Source organism: Saccopteryx bilineata, chromosome 4 (genome assembly GCF_036850765.1).
Source record: "Saccopteryx bilineata isolate mSacBil1 chromosome 4, mSacBil1_pri_phased_curated, whole genome shotgun sequence".
NCBI classification, from domain to species: domain Eukaryota; kingdom Metazoa; phylum Chordata; class Mammalia; order Chiroptera; family Emballonuridae; genus Saccopteryx; species Saccopteryx bilineata.
The window spans coordinates 160403226-160423563 of NC_089493.1; the positions used below are offsets into that span (position 1 = coordinate 160403226).

General features: G+C 41.0%; 1 protein-coding gene across 12 annotated transcripts in view; it reads right to left on the bottom strand.

The window, feature by feature from the left end:
• Positions 1–20338, bottom strand: part of MACROH2A1 (macroH2A.1 histone) — a 93022-nt gene that overhangs the window by 23303 nt on the left and 49381 nt on the right. For 5 of the 12 annotated variants that reach the window (XM_066272521.1, XM_066272522.1, XM_066272520.1 and 2 more), the window contains one exon: positions 2537–2644. In XM_066272521.1, the coding sequence (XP_066128618.1) occupies positions 2537–2644 (108 nt within the window). Of the gene's footprint in view, positions 1–1390; positions 1721–2536; positions 2648–20338 lie in introns of those variants that run through there. The other 7 variants (XM_066272515.1, XM_066272516.1, XM_066272519.1 and 4 more) reach the window with 3 other exon arrangements.

The following is a 20338-nucleotide window of genomic DNA, read 5'->3' on the forward strand; positions in this document are numbered from 1 at the left end:
TCTCCTGCTGTGCGGAGGGACACAGTTCCAGGAAGAGCTGCTAGCGCACTGGTTTCTAACATGGGTGCCCAGGGTGACTTGAAGTGCTGCTTTATTTTGTGATGCTGCAGAATAAGGGGGGGGGGGGCTGTTTACTAAAGGTCATCTGCAGCGCTGGAGTTGGGGGTCCCTCATCCAGAATGTGGGAGTCTTGGTCATTGAGCACATTTAACCAAAGGACAGTCTCGTGGCAGCTGGGTGTTTTGCTCTCAGCACTAACACTTCACTACGTGCTCTGAGAAAGAAGGTAGGTGGCTGTCTGGTTCTGCATGCAGCCCTTTCTTACAGTTGATCATTCTACACTGGATTCTAGCTCAACCAATCTTTTAGAGCAGGGGTTCCCAAATTACGGCCCGCGGGCCGCATGCGGCCCCCTGAGGCCATTTATCCGGCCCCCGCCGCACTTCCGGAAGGGGCACCTCTTTCATTGGTGGTCAGTGAGAGGAACATAGTTCCCATTGAAATACTGGTCAGTTTGTTGATTTAAATTTGCTTGTTCTTTATTTTAAATATTGTATTTGTTCCCGTTTTGTTTTTTTACTTTAAAATAAGATATGTGCAGTGTGCATAAGGATTTATTCATAGTTTTTTTTTTATAGTCCGGCCCTCCAATGGTCTGAGGGACAGTGAACTGGCCCCCTGTGTAAAAAGTGTGGGGACCCCTGTTTTAGAATCTCCCTCATTTATCAAACCGGCTTCTTCCATTTTCCTCTATGCTCTATGTCTTAAATAACATTAGATGACATGTCTGTAAATGATTAAAGTATCGAATACTTCTCTATAGTTTTTGGACTCTCCCGTCCCCAACCCTGAGTGGGTCACAGTCAGTATTAGCTGGATTTGTACTTTCTGATACTTTCGTGCCTGTGGCTCCTGGTCCTGAGACCAGGTATGCCCTGATGGAGAAGAAGCACTGCGTGGTTGCAGAGGAACTAGCAAGGTACCTATGGCCTTTGCTCCCTCGCTTCCAGGGCTCACGTACAGCAGAACCCCATGCCAAGAATCAAGGGGGAAATTTCCATTTGTAGGGCTGAGTACTACAATTTTGGAAATATCTGAGTTCATCCAGTGAAGGGTGTGAGGAGTTCTGATTTGAAGTTGGCTTTGGAGTAGCAAAAGGAGGTAGCAAGAACACCGGAAAGTGAGAGACCAGGGTCAGAGCACCCAAGGGTGAGGCAGGGGAAAGAGTGAGGGCAAGAGTGGTTCCAGGGGCTGCACTGGCCTACCTGCTGAACAGGCCCCCAAGTCCTGGCTGATGGGCTGCAGTAGGGATCTGAAACACAGAGCTACTCCTAACCACAGGGGTTTCACACTTTCATTCACACTAAAGCAATCTGGATGACAGGTCACATTAACTTTCAATATATTTATTACCCAAAGGACATGTTAAAGGATGTGCAAGGAGACCCAAGTGGTTGCCTGCACTGCTGAGTTGAAATTTTTTAAATACATAAAAATTTTTTTTAAATATTTCAAAGCCCTAAATCTTAAGATTATTTTTTCCTTTGACAAATGCATACAAAATACAGATAATGGTTATAAAGTATAAACTGTAATGGTTATTTGCCGGAGCAGAGTCCACAGGAACTGCATCACGAGAGCCTGAGCGTGATTAGTGACAGGAAGGGGTGAGGGAGGAGGAGCACCCGCAATGAATGACGTGAGCAGGAGGACTGTGTCACTGAGATGAAAAAGAAAGTTGACAGTGAGGTTTTAAAAATGATGCAGCTTCAGAACCAAGTTGTTAAACACATTCAACCCAGACACAATTTACCAGGGAGGCCAAATCCATGCCTTTAAATTAAGAAAAGTTTAATTCCCTCATTCTCCATCCCCCCTTTTTAGTGTTAATAGAAAAAAATTAACTCTCATTCTCAGGTCTTAACAAGCCTATGCATCATTTTTATTTTCAACAAAAATGAATCATCTTTACAAAACCATGGTGTCCTGGCAAAGTTGCATCACTGGGCCAGCTGAAAATACATTGCCCATGGTTAACAAAACCCAACAATTGGCTGGAAGAGTCATCAGGTAGCTCAGTGCACGCTTCTACACCTCTAGAAACAATCCCGCCCCCTAGATCAGGGGCTCAGCCTTCAGCTCCAACCCCCCCCCCCCCCCAACGACTGGGCTGCCTGCCAGATCTTTCTTGTTCCAGGACCCAGTTTTAACTTCTCACCGTCCTTCTGGCCAGAGCCTAGGTTATCCCACATAAGCAGCTCCTTCCAGAGACTAACCCGGGGTCCTGACCTCCACAGAAGCCCTGCCCTCTTCTCCACCACCAACTCCTCCTCCCACCTGCCAGTCTTCTCCCAGGGTTTGTGCCACGGCCCTCTCAGAGGCCCTTCCAAAATACCCTCCCATTCTCTCCACCCTCATCCACGAGACCGAGACCGAGAGTGACCTCTGGGAATCCCCAGGCTCCCTGCTGGTAGAGGTAGCCTGTACCGCTCTTTCCCAGGCCCCAAGAGCAGACCATGGCTGCACATCTGCCTACCTTCTGGCCGAGGAAGAGGCTCTTGGTGGAGAGAACGGTGAAGCCATCCGTGGGCGTGCCCTCGGTTGTGCTGTCAGCACTGGCCGCTTTGCTGACTTCTCCCTGCTTCTTCTTGTACAAACAGAAGAGTCAGTATGGGCCCGCGCAGGCAGAGACCACACAAATGGGGGCTTTTCAAACAAGTTAGCAGCTCATAGGCCTTGCCTACAATACTCAAGAGAAAATGGAACGAAACCACCAGCACTTGTCAGTTTTCTCAAAGTGGGGCTGCAGGTTTATTTTGAAGTCCAAGAATTCTATGAAAAATGTTAAATTTTATTTTCAGCACTTCATCATCTAAACAAATTAGCTATTCAGGGGCAAAACTTTACTGTGATAATTTAGTACAGAACCATTTTCATAGCTTAGACCAAGTTAGTATCTCTTAATTAAGGTCTTCCTTTCTAGATATCTGTACACTATTCAAGTTTGAGGGGGGAAACAAATTGCTCTAGCAGTGGTCAGCAAACTCATTAGTCAGCAGAGCCAAATATCAACAGTACAATGATTGAAATTTCTTTTGAGAACCAAATGTTTTAAACTTAAACTATATAGGTAGGTACATTCCTTATCGAGGTAGCGCCTGCACGTGGTATTTTGTGGAAGAGCCACATTCAAGGGGCCAAAGAGTTGCATGTGGCTCGTGAGTCGCAGTTTGCTGACCAGGGGGCTAGGGCATTAAATTTTCAGAGCTAAAAAGCAGCCCAAGAACCATAATCTTCCAACCCTCTCTGGTGCAGGAGGTAAGACTCTCCCACTCTCCTTCATTAAAACCAGCCTGGCCTGACCAGGCAGTGGCACAGTGGAGAGCATCGGACCAGGACGCAGAGGACCCAGGTTTGAAACTCCAAGGTCACTGGCTTAAGCGTGGGCTCACCAGCTTGAGTGTGGGGTCATTGGCTTGAAGCCCAACATTGCTGGCTTTAGCCCAGTGTCTCTGGCTTGAGCAAGGGGTCACTTGCTCTGCTGTAGCCCCACCCCCAACCCCCGGTCAAGGAGCTACAACAAAAATTGATACTTCTCATCTCTCTCCCTCTCTGTCCCTATCTGTCCCTTTCTCTGTCACAAAATAAATAAATTAATTAAAAACAAACAAAAACTGCCTTGAAGAAGGATTGCTACAGTGGCTATTGGTAAGCTCATTGGTCTACCTGGAGACCCACCAGCCCCATTGTGGGCATGGATCTTGGCATGTGATCATCATTCAGTCTGAAGTATGTGTACCCTGGGCTTCCCAAGAGCCTTTCAAGGGGTATGATGCATGGAGAGGTTTAATCAGTTTCTAGATCCTCAACTTTCTAATGCACTTTTCCTAAAATTGATCTGCCCCAAGAGTGATCTATGCCTATGGTCAAAGTTTCATGCTAGGTCTCCTTGAACAGCCACTCTTCTCTGAGGAATGCATCTTTCCCAGCCTTTTATATATTTTGATTAAAGATGGGGCTTGTATTGAAAATGGCTATTTTGAGTCATTTGGGGATTTTCTGCATTCAGATACATTGTAGAGTAAAGACAGTGAGAACAATGGCAATTTTTATTTAGACACTGAACATTTTCCCTTTCCTCAATTGTTATCAAAAAGTTCGTGACTCCTGAGTGAGGACTCAGCAAAAGCAAATCAAGAAAGTAGAACTTTTCTACTGTTGTCACGTCCAGTCCTCACAGCCTGTCAGCCTGTGGGCCAGTCCCACCCACTGTGCCCACAGCAATCAAGGCTCAACTACAACTGGAGGACACACACAACCCACACAAGAAACACCTGGCTTAGGTGACCAGGGAGACAGTGCCACTGGGCCCCACAGAAGAACTACTACATAAGGTCACTCTGCCAAGATTGGGAAGTGGAGCAGATCTATTTAATATGTAGAAACAAACACAGGGAGGCAGCCAATGTGAAGAGACAATGAAGCATGTACTAAATGAAAGCACAGAAGTAAATTCCAGAAAAAGTGCTAAATGAAACAGAGGCAAGCAATCTACCAGATACAGAGTTCAAAATAATGATTATAAGGATGTTCAATGAACTTAGGAGAAAAATTGGTGAACTCAATGACAACTTACATAATGGATAGAAACCATAAAAAAGAACCAGTTAGAATGAGGAATATAATAAATGAAATGCAGAATTAATTAGATAGGCAAAACAGCACATTAGATAAAGCAGAGGATCAAATCAGAAATCTGGAAGACAAGGTAGCAGGAAACAACCAATAAGAACAGCAAAGAGAAATATAAATGAAAACCATTTAAGGGACCTCTTGGACAACATCAAGCATACCAACATTTGGATCACGGGGTATCCAAAGGAGAAGAGAAACAGCAAGGAATTGAAAATCCTATGTGAAAAAATAATAACTGAAAAGTTCCCTAACCTGGCAAAGGAAACAGACATACAAGTCCAGGAAGCAGAGTTCCAAACAAGATGAACCCAAAGAGGTCCACACCAAGACACATTGTAATTAAAATGCCAAAGATGAAAAAAAAAAAAAGCAGCAAGAGAAAAGCAGTTAGCTAGAAGGGAGCTCCCATAAGACTGTTACCTGATTTTTCAGCAGAAACTTTGCAGGCCAGAGGTATTGTCAGGAACTATTCAAAGTTGATGAAAAGCAAGGACCTACACCAAGATCACACTATCCAACAAGGCTATCAATTGGAGTCAAAAGAGATAGTAAAGAGTTTCCCAGAAAGAAAGAATAGCCCATCACCACTAAATGAGTATTATGACAAATGTTAAAGGAACTTCTTAAGAAGAAAAGATCAGAAATATGAATAAGAAAATATAAGAAAAAAAATTCTCACAAAGGCAAACACATAATAATAGTGGATCAGCCAAGTATAAAGCTAGTACAAAGGTTAAAAGGTCAAAGTAGGAAGATTATGTGTAATTACAACAATAAATTAGAGGGTACACACACAAAGCAAAAAATAATGACAAAAACATAAACATGCCTGACCAGTGGTGGTGCAGTGGATATATAGCATCAACTAGGAAAGCTGAGGTTCCACGTTCAAAATTCTAAGGTCACTAGCTTGAGCTCAGGCTTACTAGCTTGAGCCCACAGTTGCTGGCTTGAGCATGGGGACATCGACATGACCCCATGGTCCTTGGCTTGAGCTCAAACATTGCTGGCTTGAAGCCCAAGGTCTCTGGCTAGAGCAAAGGGTCACTGGCTTGGCTGGAGCCCCCTTGTCAAGACACATATGAGAAGCAATCAACGAACAACTAAAAGTGACGCAACTACGAGTTGATGCTTCTCATCTCTCTCCCTTTCTGTCTGTCTCTCTCACTAAAATAAAACAATAAAAAAAGGCATAAATGGAGAGGGTGAGTAAAAACGGTGGTGCATATAGATTGTTTCAACTTAAGCAACCAAAAACTTAAAATAGACTGCTATAAACATAGCTTTGTATATAGGAAGCACATGGTAACCACAAACCAAAATCCACAAGGGATATTAAAAAAATAGAAAAGAATACACACAAAGCTCTATATAAAGTCATCAATATATGACAGAGAGAGCAAGAGAATAAGAAAGGAACAGAAAAGAACTACAAAAACAATGAAATGGCAAAAACTGCATACCTATTGATAATTAAATATAAAGGGACTAAATGCTCTCAAGACAGAGGGTGGCTGAATACATAAAAAGACGAGACCCATGTATATGCTGCTTACAAGAGACCTACTTTAGACCAAAAGGGATAAAAAAAAAATTCATATAAATGAAAGAAAAGAAAAAAAAGCTGGGGTAGAAATACTTATATCAGACAAAAACAGACTTAAAACAAGAGCTATATAACAAGAAACAAATTTATATCCCTTTATAATGATAAAAGGATCAATCCAAAAGAAGACATAACTCATAAATATCTATGCACCCAATCTAGAAGCACCTATATACATAAAGCAGATATGGATAAACATAAAGGGAAAGATTGAGGCCCTGGCCCAGGCATGGCCAACATATGGCCTGAGGCTGGATCTGGCCCGTGTAATGAGTTTATGTGGTCCGCGATTAAATTTTTAATATTCTCTGCTACTTAAAAATCTCAGCTACTCAGAAGTGGAAGCGACTTTGATTATTGGAAATCGAGATATTTAAGAAGATAGTGCCTGACCAGGCGGTGGCGCAGTGGATAGAGCATCAGACTGGGATGCGGAAGGACCCAGGTTTGAGACCTAAAGGTCGCCAGCTTGAGTGCGGGCTCATCTGGTTTGAGCAAGGCTCACCAGCTTGGACCCAAGGTCGCTGGCTCCAGCAAGGGGTTGCTCAGTCTGCTGAAAGTCCACGCTCAAGGCACATGTGAGAAAGCTATCAATGAACAACTACGGTGTTGCAATGCACAATGAAAAACTAATGTTTGATGCTTCTTATCTCTCTCCATTCCTGTCTGTCTGTCCCTGTCTATCCCTCTCTCTGACTCTCTCTCTGTCTCTGTAAAAAAATAAATAAATAAATAAAATTTAAAAAAAATTAAAAAAAAAAAAAAGAAGAAGATAGTGATGCCCTGGCTGGATGGCCCAGTGGTAGAGTGTCGGCCTGGCGTGCATGAGTCCTGGGTTTGATTCCTGGCCAGGGCACACAGGAGAAGCGCCCATCTGCTTCTCCACCCCTCCTCCTCTCCTTCCTCTCTGTCTCTTTCTTCCCCTCCCGCAGCCAAGGCTCCATTGGAGTCAAGTTGGCCCGGGTGCTGAGGATGGCTCTGTGGCCTCTGCCTCAGATGCTGGAATGGCTCTGGTCGCAACAGAGCAATGCCCCAAGATGGGCAGAGCATCGCCCCCTGGTGGGCGTGCCAGGTGGATCCGGTCAGGCGCATGCGGGAGTCTGTCTGACTGCCTCTCCATTTCCAACTTCAGAAAAATACAAAACAAAACAAAAAAACAAACAAAAAACAAACAAAAAAGAAGATAGTAATACGCGGAAAAGAATTCCACGTGTGACTAATCTAGGGTTAACTTCCAATAATTGGTCAAATGGATTTGCGATACTTCTTTATTTTTTTAAAAAAATTCAATTATAAAGATTTACAGCCCTGGCCGGTTGGCTCAGCGGTAGAGCGTCGGCCTAGCGTGCGGAGGACCCGGGTTCGATTCCCGGCCAGGGCACACAGGAGAAGCGCCCATTTGCTTCTCCACCCCTCCGCCGCGCTTTCCTCTCTGTCTCTCTCTTCCCCTCCCGCAGCCAAGGCTCCATTGGAGCAAAGATGGCCCGGGCGCTGGGGATGGCTCTGTGGCCTCTACCTCAGGTGCTAGAGTGGCTCTGGTCGCAACATGGCGACGCCCCCGGAGGGGCAGAGCATCGCCCCCTGGTGGGCAGAGCATCGCCCCTGGTGGGCGTGCCGGGTGGATCCCGGTCGGGCGCATGCGGGAGTCTGTTTGACTGTCTCTCCCCGTTTCCAGCTTCAGGAAAATGAAAAAAAAAAAAAAAAAAAAAAAAAAAAAAAAAAAAAAGATTTACAACTTTGTATTTGTCTGTACTCGATATGAACTGTTTGACGTTTAGTGGCGATGTGAAACCCACATTCCTTTAGGCGGAGTTTGCCAGTGCGCACCCATGGTCAAACAATTCGTTATTTTTGTGGTCAAGTGTACTGAAGCAAGGCATTGTAGCATAGACAATAGCTGCAGTTGATAACTGAAAATGTGTCCAGGCTGTTTGTAAAACGAAATAATTGTTTAATTTTCGATATAACCCCTTCAAACTCATTCTATTAATTAAATATTGTTTCGATTGATTACAATACAGTTTGGATATTTATACGGTATGTAATTAAAATAATATTGTATATTGGCCCTGGCCGGTTGGCTCAGCAGTGGAGCGTCGGCCTGGCGTGCGGGGGACCCGGGTTCGATTCCTGGCCAGGGCACATGGGAGAGGCGCCCATTTGCTTCTCCACCGCCCCCCCTCCTTCCTCTCTGTCTCTCTCTTCCCCTCCCGCAGCCGGGGCTCCATTGGAGCAAAGATGGCCCGGGCACTGGGGATGGCTTCTTGGCCTCTGTCCCAGGCGCTGGAGTGGCTCTGGTAGCGGCAGAGCGACACCCCGGAGGGGCAGAGCACCGCCCCCTGGTGGGCAGAGCGTCGCCCCTGGTGGGCATGCCGGGTGGATCCCGGTCGGGCGCATGCGGGAGTCTGTCTGACTGTCTCTCCCCATTTCCAGATTCAGAAAAATACAAAATAATAATAATAATAATAATAATATTGTATATTAAAATTTTTTTCACTCACATTTATTCATAAACGAATTGCATAATAAAATTTTGTTTACTTAAACGAATCATTTTTGTATTTAACATTTTTTAATTTTAATATTTCATCCAGCCCGTGAAAAAAGTTTTCTTTCTAATCTGGCCCGGGGGCAAAAACTGTTGGCCACGTCTTCCCTGGCAGGTTGGCTCAATGGGTAGAGTACTGGCCCAGCATGTGGACATTCTGAGTTCAGTCCCCAGACAGGGCACACATGAAAAGCAACCATCTGCTTCTCTTCTCCTCCCTCTTCTCCTTCTCTCTTCCACTCTTGCAGCCAGTGGCTTGGTTGATCCAAGCATCAGCCTCCAGTGCTAAGGATAGCTTAGTTGATTTGAGCATCAGCCCCAGACAGGGGTTGCTGAGTGTATGTGGGAGTCTGTCTATCTCCCCTCCTCTCACTTTAAAGAAAAAAGGGAGAGATTGATAGTAATATAGTTATAGTAAGGGAACTTTAGCACCCTACTGACATCAGTTGATCATTAAGACAGAAAATCAACAAGAAAACAGTGACCTTAAAAGACTCATTAGATCAGATAGATTTAAGTGATATATTTTAGGACATTTACCTCCAAAAAGCAGAATATATGTTTTTTTAACTGTACATAGAACATTCTCCAGGACAGACCATGTGATAGGCCACAAAACAAGCCTTAATAAATTTAAGAAGATTGAAATCATATCAAGCATCTTCTCTGATCACAATGGTATGAAACTACAAATCAATTACAAGAAGAAAACACATGGAGGTTAAATAACATGCTATTAAACAATGAATAGGTTAACAATGAGATCAAGGAAGAAATTAAAAGATACCCTGAGACAAATGAAAATGAAAACACAATGGCCCAAAAATCTATGGGACATAGTCAAAGAAGTTCTAAGAGGGGAATTTTTTCTTTCATTTAGTGAGAGGGGGAGAGGTGTAGACAGACTCTGGCATACTCCCTGACTTGGATCCATCCAGCAAGTCCACTAGGGGGCGATGCTCTGCCCATCTGTGGCCCTTGCTTAGTTGCAACCAGAGCCATTTTTTAGCGCATGAGGCAGAGGCCACGGAGCCATTTTCAGCTCCCAGGGCCAACTCACTCTAATTGAGTTTTGGCTGCAGGAGAGGAAGAGAAGAGAAAGAGAGAGAGAGAGAGAGAGAGAAGCGAGAAGGGAAGGGGGAGGGGACGGGTAGAGAGGCAGATGGGCGCTTCTCCTGTGTGCCTGACCAGGAATCAAACTGGGACATCCACTCACCAGGCCAATGCTCTACCACTGAGCCAACTGGCCAGGGCCTAAGAGGGAAATTTATAGTAATTCAGACCTTACTTCAAGAATTAAGAAAAATCTCATATAAACAATCTAAATTTACACGTAAAGGAACTAGAAAAAGAACAACAAACAAAGCCCAAACTGAGTGGAAAGTAAGAAATAATAAATATCAAAGCAGAAATAAAACAATCTTTAAAAAATAATAAAAATGATTAATGAAACCAAGAGCTAGTTCTGTAAAAAAATTGATAAACCTTTAGCGAGACTCATCAAGAAAAAGATAGGGCCTAAATAAATAAAATCAGAAATAAAAAAGAAGTAACATCTGATATCACAAAAATACAAAGGATTATAAGGAAATACTACAAACATATGCCAAGAAATTGGACAACTTGGAAGAAACAGAAAATCTGAACAGACCAATAACTGCTAATAAAATCAAATCAGTAATCAAAAACTCCCAACAAACAAAAGCCTTGGACCAGACTGCTACACAGGTAAAATTTACCAAATATTCAAAAAAAATAAAATAATGAAAACATATAGTTCTCAAGTTATTCCAAAAAATTCAAGAGGAGGAAGGCTCCCAAAGTCATTTTATGAGTCCAGCATTACCCTGACCAAAACTGTATAGACATATTCAAAAAATGAAATGGATCACTTTTTTATACTATATACAAGAATAAACTCAAAATAGACAAAAGACTTAAATATAAGATCCAAAACCATAAAACTTCTAGAACAGGGGTCCCCAAACTATGGCCCGCGGGCCACATGTGGCCCTGAGGCCATTTATCCGGCCCCGCCGCACTTCTGGAAGGCACCTCTTTCACTGGTAGTCAGTGAGAGGAGCATAGTTCCCATTGAAATATTGGTCAGTTTGTTGATTTAAATTTACTTGTTCTTTATTTTAAATATTGTATTTGTTCCCGTTTTGTTTTTTTACTTTAAAATAAGATATGTGCAGTGTGCATAGGAATTTGATCATAGTTTTTTTTATAGTCCAGCTCTCCAACTGTCTGAGGGACAGTGAACTGGCCCCCTGTGTAAAAAGTTTGGGGACCCCTGTTCTAGAAGAAAACATTAACCAATAAACTCTTTGACACTGCTCTTAGTAATATTTTTTTAATATGTCTCCTCAAGCAAGGGAAACAAAAGAAAAATAGATAAATGGGACTACATCAAATTAACGAGTTTTGCACAGTAAAGGAAAGCATCAACAAAATGAAAAGACAACCTACTGAATGGAAGAAGATATCCACCAACAATATAAAGAACTCATACATCTCAACATCATAAAAAAAAAAGTCCAATTAAAAAGTGGGCAAAGGACCTGAACAGACATTTCTCCAAAGAGGACATACAGATGGCCAACAGACATGAAAAGATGCTCAACATCATTAATCATCAGGTATATACAAATTAAAACCACAATGAGATACCACCTCATATCTGTCAGAATGGCTACCGTCAATAAGTCCACAAACAACGTGTTGGTGAGGATGTGGAGAAAAGGGAACCCTGGCCTGACCTGTGGTGGCACCGTGGATAAAGCATCAACCTGGAATGCTCAGGTTGCCAGTTCGAAACCCTGGGCTTGCCTGGTCAAGGCACATATGGGAGTTGATGCTTCCTGCTCCTCCCCCACTCTTCTCTCTCTCTTCTCTAAAATGAATAAAGTCTTAAAAATTAAAAAAAAAAAAAAAAAGAAAGAAAAGGGAACCCTGTGCACTGTTGGTTGGATTGTAAATTGGTGTAGCCTCTGAGAAAAACAGTATGGAGGTTTCAGAAAATTTAAACTGGAACTACCATATGACCCCGCAACTCTACTGGGAAGAAATCCAAAATTAATTCAAAAAAATATATGTATCCCTATGTTCACTGCAACATTATTTACACTAGCCAAGATATGGAAGCAACCCAAGTGTCCATCAACAGATGACTGAATAAAGAAGATGTGGTACCTATACACAATGGAATACTGTCTGCCATAAAAAAGAATAAAATCTTGACATTTGAAACAGCATGGATGAACCTGTTTTATGCTAAGTGAAATAAATCAGACACAGAAAGACAAATAACATGATTTCACTTATATGTAGAATCTAAAAACAAAATAAACAAATAAAATAGAAACAAACTCATAGATACAGAGAACAAATTGATGGTTGCCAGATGGAAGGAGTGGGTGAGGGGATGAGCAAAAAAGGTGAAGGAAGGCCCTGGCTGGTTGGCTCAGTGGTAGAGCGTCGGCCTGGCATGCAGAAGTCCCGGGTTCGATTCCCGGCCAGGGCACACAGGAGAAGCGCCCATCTGCTTCTCCACCCCTCCCCCTCTCCTTCCTCTCTGTCTCTCTCTTCCCCTCCCACAGCCGAGGCTCCACTGGAGCAAAGATGGCCCAGGCTCTGGGGATGGCTCCTCGGCCTCTACCCCAGGCGCTAGAGTGGCTCTGGTCGCAACAGAGCGACGCCCAGGAGGGGCAGAGCATCACCCCCTGGGGGGCAGAGCATCACCCCCTGGTGGGCAGAGCGTCGCCCCCTGGTGGGCGTGCCGGGTGGATCCCGGTCGGGAGCATGCGGGAGTCTGTCTGACTGTCTCTCCCCGTTTCCGGCTTCAGAAAAATACAGAAAAAAAAAAAAAAAGGTGAAAGAATTAAGAAGTACAATTGCCAGTTGTAAAATAACCACAGGGCTGTAAAGTACAGCATAAGGAATATAGTCAGTAATATTGTACTAACTATGTACTGGGTCAGATGGGTACTAGACTTACTGGGGTGATCATTTCATAAGATATATAGATGTCTAATCACTACACTGTACACCTAAAACTAATATAATGTTGTATGTCAACTGTAATTGAAAAATTTTTTTAAAGAAAGCAAGGGGTGAGAAATATTAAAGATGGCTATGCCTTCCTGCAGGACAAATCTAGACAGTCAACTCAGGTCAAGGCCTGTACGCTATCCATTTGCCCATGTAGGATTCAAATTCATTAACATATTAACATTTTTACTTAATTCAAAAATAGGTCTAATTTTGCTGAATTCTTTAACAATCAGGACTGCTTTGGCCTGGAACATTTTCCATAAACTAAATTAGCTAAATCTGAATTCCAAAGTTTTAGTATAAATGATAAGACAAAAGCATTTTATTAAGTAATACGGTAGTAGCAAAGATGTAGTAAAGTTATGACTATTTGGTTTTCCTAATACTTTGGGTGTATCAAATTTGACATGTGAAAGAGAAACAGGTATAATCCACAATTACATGGTAAGTCTTTTTAAAGCTTTTTAAATATACTTCAGAGGAAACAAGAAAGGGAAAGACTGGATGACAAGGCCTTTTGCAAGTCAGATGTCTCTAATTCTGTGCTTTCAACAAAACTGAAGAAATACTAAATTGAGTTAACAGCTGATATCATTAAAGAACAGATTGATGGAGTTTAGTTAACAGTAATGTACCAATGCTGGTTTCTTAGTTGTGACAAATGTGCCAGGGTTCTGTAAGATGTTAACAAGGAAACTGGGTGAGGGACATTCAGAAACTCTCTGTACTGTCTTTGTAACTTTTCTGTAATTTAAAAATGATTCAAAAATAAAACATTCATTAAGACAAACTGATGACAGATTGGTATGTGATTGTTGGCATATAACTCAGAGTTTAAAGGATTGAGTGATGTTGCTATTACAAAATCTTTTGCATTCCTACTTATTTTTGTGAACAAAATTTTCCAGACACTTATACCTATAAATATAAAAATGTAAATGCTGAACACTGTCTCATTTTAGCAATAAGTACCATTTATCTTAGAAAAGTGAATTGAAAAACTATGTTCATCTATCCCATACAGTTCCAAAAAATTTTTATTTTTTTCTTAGGTTAACAAAATTTGTAACATAGCTGTCAGTTTAATCAATTGTATATTATTAATAAATGTGGTAATTATCTAAGCCTGTAAAATCCTTTAGTGATTTTATGACATATTTTCAAAATACATTTAAATTTACATATATTATTTTTGCTGTGAAGATCAATAAAATACTAGATGTATAAAAATGTGTTACATTAGGATAAATTTGTGGACCAAGGAAAGGGAAATAAGGGCTGAAGGAGAAAAGTAATGTCAATTTTCCAACTGTAAAACAAACAAAAAAACCTATTTGTATATTTTTTAAAATTATAATGGTATATCAAATCTGCACATTTAGATTTCTTTGGATACATTTACATGAATGATGAAACAGTTTTCTTTTTTAATGCCAATTTTATTAAATACAAAACTTTTATCCTTTGCAGATATTTAAATGGTATTTATGAAAAGTTTAGGCCCTGGCCAGCTGGCGTAGCAAGTAGAGCATCGACCCGGTGTGTGGAAGTCCCGGGTTTGATTTCTGGTCAGAGCACACAGGAGAAGTGACCATCTGCTTCTCCACCCCTCCCCCTTCTCTTTCTCTCTCTCTCTCTCTCTCTCTCTCTCTCTTCCCCACCCGCAGCCATGACTCAAATGGTTCAAGCAAGTCGGCCTGGGCACTGAGAATGGCTCTATGGCCTCTGCCTCAGGTGCTAAAATATGGTTCCAGTTGCAACGGAGCAATAGCTCCAGATGGGCAGAGCCCCCTAGAGGGCTTGCCAGGTAGATCCCAGTCAGGTCACAGGCGGGAGTCTGTTTCTGCCTCCCTGCTTCTCACTGAATTAAAACAAGAAAAAAGTTTAGCTGTCAATTTTGAATGTGTGAGATAAAAAGATTTTCAAAACTATTTAAGGAGGTATGCAGGCAAATAGGTTTGAAAACCTCTGTTCTGTCAAATGCACATCACACATATAGGAGGTGCTCAGTCAACACCGAGGGAGGGATGCAACTGATAAGTAGATAAAAATTTAGTACTCCTGCCGAAGTACACTTGGATTTTAAAAGGTGAAAAAGCCCTAACTGACAATTTCAGGCATCCGGGAATTTGAGTTGGTTTTATTGGGAGGAGCCTCAGAGCTAGCTTCCCTGATACAAGTCAGTGGCTGCCTACGCAGGCAGAGTACAAGGCTTAACCAGTGATAATTAATATTGGTGATTTTCAGTAGTATATTTAGGGGTAGGCAAAAGTAGGTTTACAATTCTTTGTATGAAAAGAAGACATACAGTTTATATTTATTACAGTAGCTCTATTAACTCAAAAGAATGTCACCATGGCAAAAAAAATAAAACCTACATTTTCCCACCCCAGTATACACACATACACTATGGAATATTATAATATTATTCAGCCATAAAAAAGAAGAAAATCCTTCCAGGAGGCCCAGAGAATTGCAAATAAGATAAAGCCAAAGAAACCATACAGACACACATTATAATTAAAATGGTGTAAGTGAAATAGAAGGCGATAATCTTAAAAACAGCAAGAGAAAAACAACTTGTTACATACAAGAGAATCCCATAAGAGTATAAGCAGATTTTTAAGCAGAAACTGCAGGCCTGAAAGGAGTGGCACGATATATTCAAAGTGCTGAAATAAAAAACAAGTCTGACCAGGAATACTCTACCACCCAGCAAAGTTGTCCATAATTGAAGAAGAGATAGGAGTTCACCACTAAACAAGCCTTATAAGAAATGTTAATGGAACTTCTTTAAGCTGAAAAGAAAGAGTGCTAATTAGGAACACAAAAAGATACAAAATAAATCTCACTGATAAAGGTAAATACATAGTAAAAGTGGTGGACTAATCAGTTATAAAGCAAAAGCCCATAGTAGGTACATGAAGGAGAAAGAGAAAGGTATCTAATTATAACACTAAAAATATCAAATCACAAAGAGAGCAAGAGAATAAGAAAGTAACAGGGGAACTACAAGAAGCCAAAAAACAACAAAATGGCAATAAGTACATATCTATCAATAACTACTTTAAATGTAAATTAACTAAATTCTCCAAACAAAAGACAGAGAGTGGCTGAAGGAATAAAAACACAAGACACAAGACCCATCTATATGCTGCCTGCAAGAGACTGACTTGAGACTTAAGAACACAAACAGGTTGAAAGTAGAAGGGAAATAAAAAGATTTTCCATGCAAATGGAAACCAAAAGAAACCTGGGGTAGCTATACTTACATCAGACAAAACAGATTTTAAGACAAAGACTATAATAAACAATGAAGGGCATTACATAAAGATAAAGGAGTTGATCAACAAGAGGACATAACATTTGTAAATATTTGTACAGCCAACACAGGAACACATAAATATATAAAGCAAATATTAACAGATTTAAAGGGATGTAATCTAAATAGAAAGTAATACAATAATAGGAGACATTAATACCCTACTTTCATCAATGCATAGATCATCCAGACAGAACATTAATTAGGAAACATCAGCTTTAAACGACAGGTTATACCAGATGGAATTAACAGATTTGTACAGAACATTCCATCCAAAAGCAACAGAATACACATTCCTCTCAACTGTACATAGAACATTCTCCAGGACAGACTATATGGTAGGCCACCAAACATGTCTGAACAAATTTAAGAAGACTGAAATCATATCAAGCATCTCTTCTGACCACAATAGTATGAAATTAGAAATCAATTACAAGAACACTGGAAAATTTACAGATATGTGGAGCTTAAACAACATGATAGTAAACCAATGGGTCAAAGAATAAATCAGCCTGCCTGACCAGGTGGTGGCGCAGTGGATGGAGCGTCGAACTGGGATGCAGAAGGACCCAGGTTCGAGACCCCGAGGTCGCCAGCTTGAGCGCGGGCTCATCTGGCTTGAGCAAAGAGCTCACCAGCTTGGACCCAAGGTTGCTGGCTCCAGCAGGGGGTTACTCGGTCTGCTGGAGGCCCACGGTCAAGGCACATGTGAGAAAGCAATCAATGAACAACTAAGAAGTCGCAACGCGCAACGAGAAACTGATGATTGATGCTTCTCATCGCTCTCTGTTCCTGTCTATCTCTGCCTCTGTAAGAAAAAAAAAATTAAAAAAAAAAAAAAAAAGAATAAATCAGCCTGACCAGGTGCAGTGGATAGAGTATTGGACTGGGATGCTGGGGACCAAGGCTCGAAACCCCAAGATCGCTGGCTTGAGCACAGGCTTCTCTGGTTTCAGTGCCAGCTCACCAGCTTGAGTGCAGGGTCACTGGCTTGAGCGTGGGATCATAGGCATGACCCTATGGTCACTGGCTTGAGCCCAAAGGTTGCTGACTTGAAGCCCAAGGTCACTGGCTTGAGCAAGGGATCACTCGCTCTGCTGGAGCCCCCCCCCCAACCCTGGTCAAAGCACATATGAGAAAGCAATCAATGATCAACTAAAGATGCCGCAATGAAGAGCTGATGCTTCTCATCTCTCTCCCTTCCTGTCTGTCCCTATTTGTCCCTCTCTCTGTCTCTCTCTCTGTCATACACACAAACACACAGAAAAGAATAAATCAAAAGGAAAATAAAAAAAACCTTGAGAAAAATGAAAATACAACAAGCTAAAAGTTATAAGATAAGGCAAAGCAGTTCTAAGAGAAGTTTTAACAATAAAGTTCTACTTCAAAAAACAAGAAAAATCTCGAAATAAACAGCCTAACTTTACAACACTCAAGGAACTATAAAAAGAAGAGTGCAAAGTCAGTGTGAAATAAATGAAAGAGACAAAAACATAATATATAAGATCAATGACACTAAAAGCTGGTATTAGAAAAAATAAAATCCACAATCCTTTGGCTAGGTTTACCAAGAAATAAGGAGAGAAGACTCAAAATCAGAAATGAAAAAGGAGACAATTATGACTAATATACAGAAATATTAAGAATCATAAGAGACTATAAACAATTATATGCAAAAAAATTGGACAACTTAGAAGAAATGGATAAATTCCTAGAAACATACAATCTACCAAGACGGAATCATGAAGAAACAGAAAATCCTAACAGATTGATAACTACTAAAAAACAAACCAACAACAACAAAAAAGGCTGATTTTGAACCAGTAATCAAAAACCTCCCAACAAACAAAAGTCCAGGACCATGTGACTTCACTGGTGATTTCTATCAAACATTTAAAGAAGAATTATATGTGGGATATAAAACTGAGACTCATGGACACAGGTAAAAGTGAAGTGGTTACCAGGGAGTGGGGGGTGGGTGAGGGCAGTAAAGAAGGACAAATATACGGTGATGGAAAATGATTTGACTTTGGGTGATGGACACACAACACAACAGCTCAAATGCTATAGAAATGTTTAGCTGAAACCTATGTATCTCCTATGTATCTAACTGATCAATATCACCCATTAAATTTAATTTCTAAATAAAAATTTTAAATAAAAGAATATCAAATCCTTCTCAAACTCTTCCAAAATATAGAAGAGCAGGGAACATTTCCAAACTCATTTTACGAGGCCAGCAATACCCTAAATACCAAACCAAACAAAGATGATATATATATAAAAGAAAATTACAGACTAATATCCCTGATGAACATATATGCAAAAATCCTTAAAAAATATTAGCAAACCAAATTCAACAATACATTAAAAGGATCGTATATTATGATCAAATGGAATTTATTCCAGGGAAGCACAGAATGGTCCAACATTCACAAATCAATCAATGTGATACCCCACATTCACAAATGAAGGATAAAAATCATATGATCATCTCAATAGGAGCAGGAACAGTATTTGACAAAATTGCAACATTCATTTATGATATAAAAAAAAAAACTTTCACCAAAGTGGGTACAGAGGGAACATACCTTAACATAATAAGGCCACATACAACAAGCCCACAACTAATACCATTCTCAACCATGAAAAGCTGAATGCTTTTGCTCTAAGATCAAGGAAAAGAAAACCCTTGCTACTTTTACCCAACATAGTATCAGAAGTCCTAGCTACAGCAATTAAAGGCATCCAAATCAGAAAGGAAGTAGTAAAACTATCGCAAAACCTTAAAGACACCACCAAAGAACTGTTAGAACTAATCAACAAATTCAGGAAAATTGCAGGATACAAACCAATACACACACATCTGTTGTGTCCCTATACACTAATAATGAAATCTCAGAAAAATTATGAAAACAATCCCATTCACAATTACATAAAAAAATAAAATACCTAGAAATAAACCAAGGAGGTGAAAGACCTATATTCTGAAAACTGTACGACATTAATGAAAGAAACTGAAAACATGAATAAATGTAGAGATATTCTGTGCTCACGAATTGGCAGAACTAGTATTGTTAAAATCCAAACTACCCAGAGCAATCTACAGATTCAGTGCAATCCCTAATAAAATTCCAATGGCACTTTTCACAGAAACAAAATAAACAATCCTAAAATTAGTAGGTATCATAAAAGACTCCAAATAGCCAAAGCAATCTTGAGAAATAAGAACAAAGCTGGATCCTTGGCTGGTTAGTTCAGCAATAGAGCATCAGCCTAGCATGTGGAGGCCTCGGGTTTGATTCCTGGTCAGGGCACACAGGAGAAGCAACCATCTGCTTCTCCACCTTTCCCCCTCCTCTCACTCTCTCTCTCTCTCTTTCTCTCTCTTTCCCTCCCACAGCCAAGTCTCAAATAGTTCAAGCAAGTTGGCCCTGGGCACTGAGAATGGCTCCATGGCCTCGCCTCAGGCACTGAGATGGCTTGGTTGCTGAGCTATGGAGCAGTGGTCCCAGATAGGCAGAGCATCAACTGGTAGGGGGATTACTTACTGGGTGGATCCTGGTCAGGATGCATGCAGGATTCTGTCTCTGCCTCTCTACCTCTCACTTCATTAAAAAAAAAAAAAAAAAGAACAAAGCTAGAAGCACCATGCTTCCTGATATCAAACTATATTACAAAGCTATAGTAATAAAAAAGTATAGTATTAGGATCAAAATAGACACATAAATCAATGGAACAGAATAGAGAGCCTAGAAATAAGCCCATTCATATATGGTCTTTAATTTAGACAAAAGCATCAGAAATATACAATGGGGAAAAGATAGTCTCTTCAATAAAGGGTATTAGGAAAGCTGAATATCCATATGCAAAAGAATGAAACTGTACACTTATCTTACACCATACACAATAACCAACTCAAAATGGATTGAAAACTTGAATTAAGACCTGTAATCTTGGGCCCTGGCCGGTTGGCTCAGCGGTAGAGCGTCGGCCTAGCGTGCGGAGGACCCGGGTTCGATTTCCGGCCAGGGCACACAGGAGAAGCGTCCATTTGCTTCTCCACCCCTCCGCCGCGCTTTCCTCTCTGTCTCTCTCTTCCCCTCCCGCA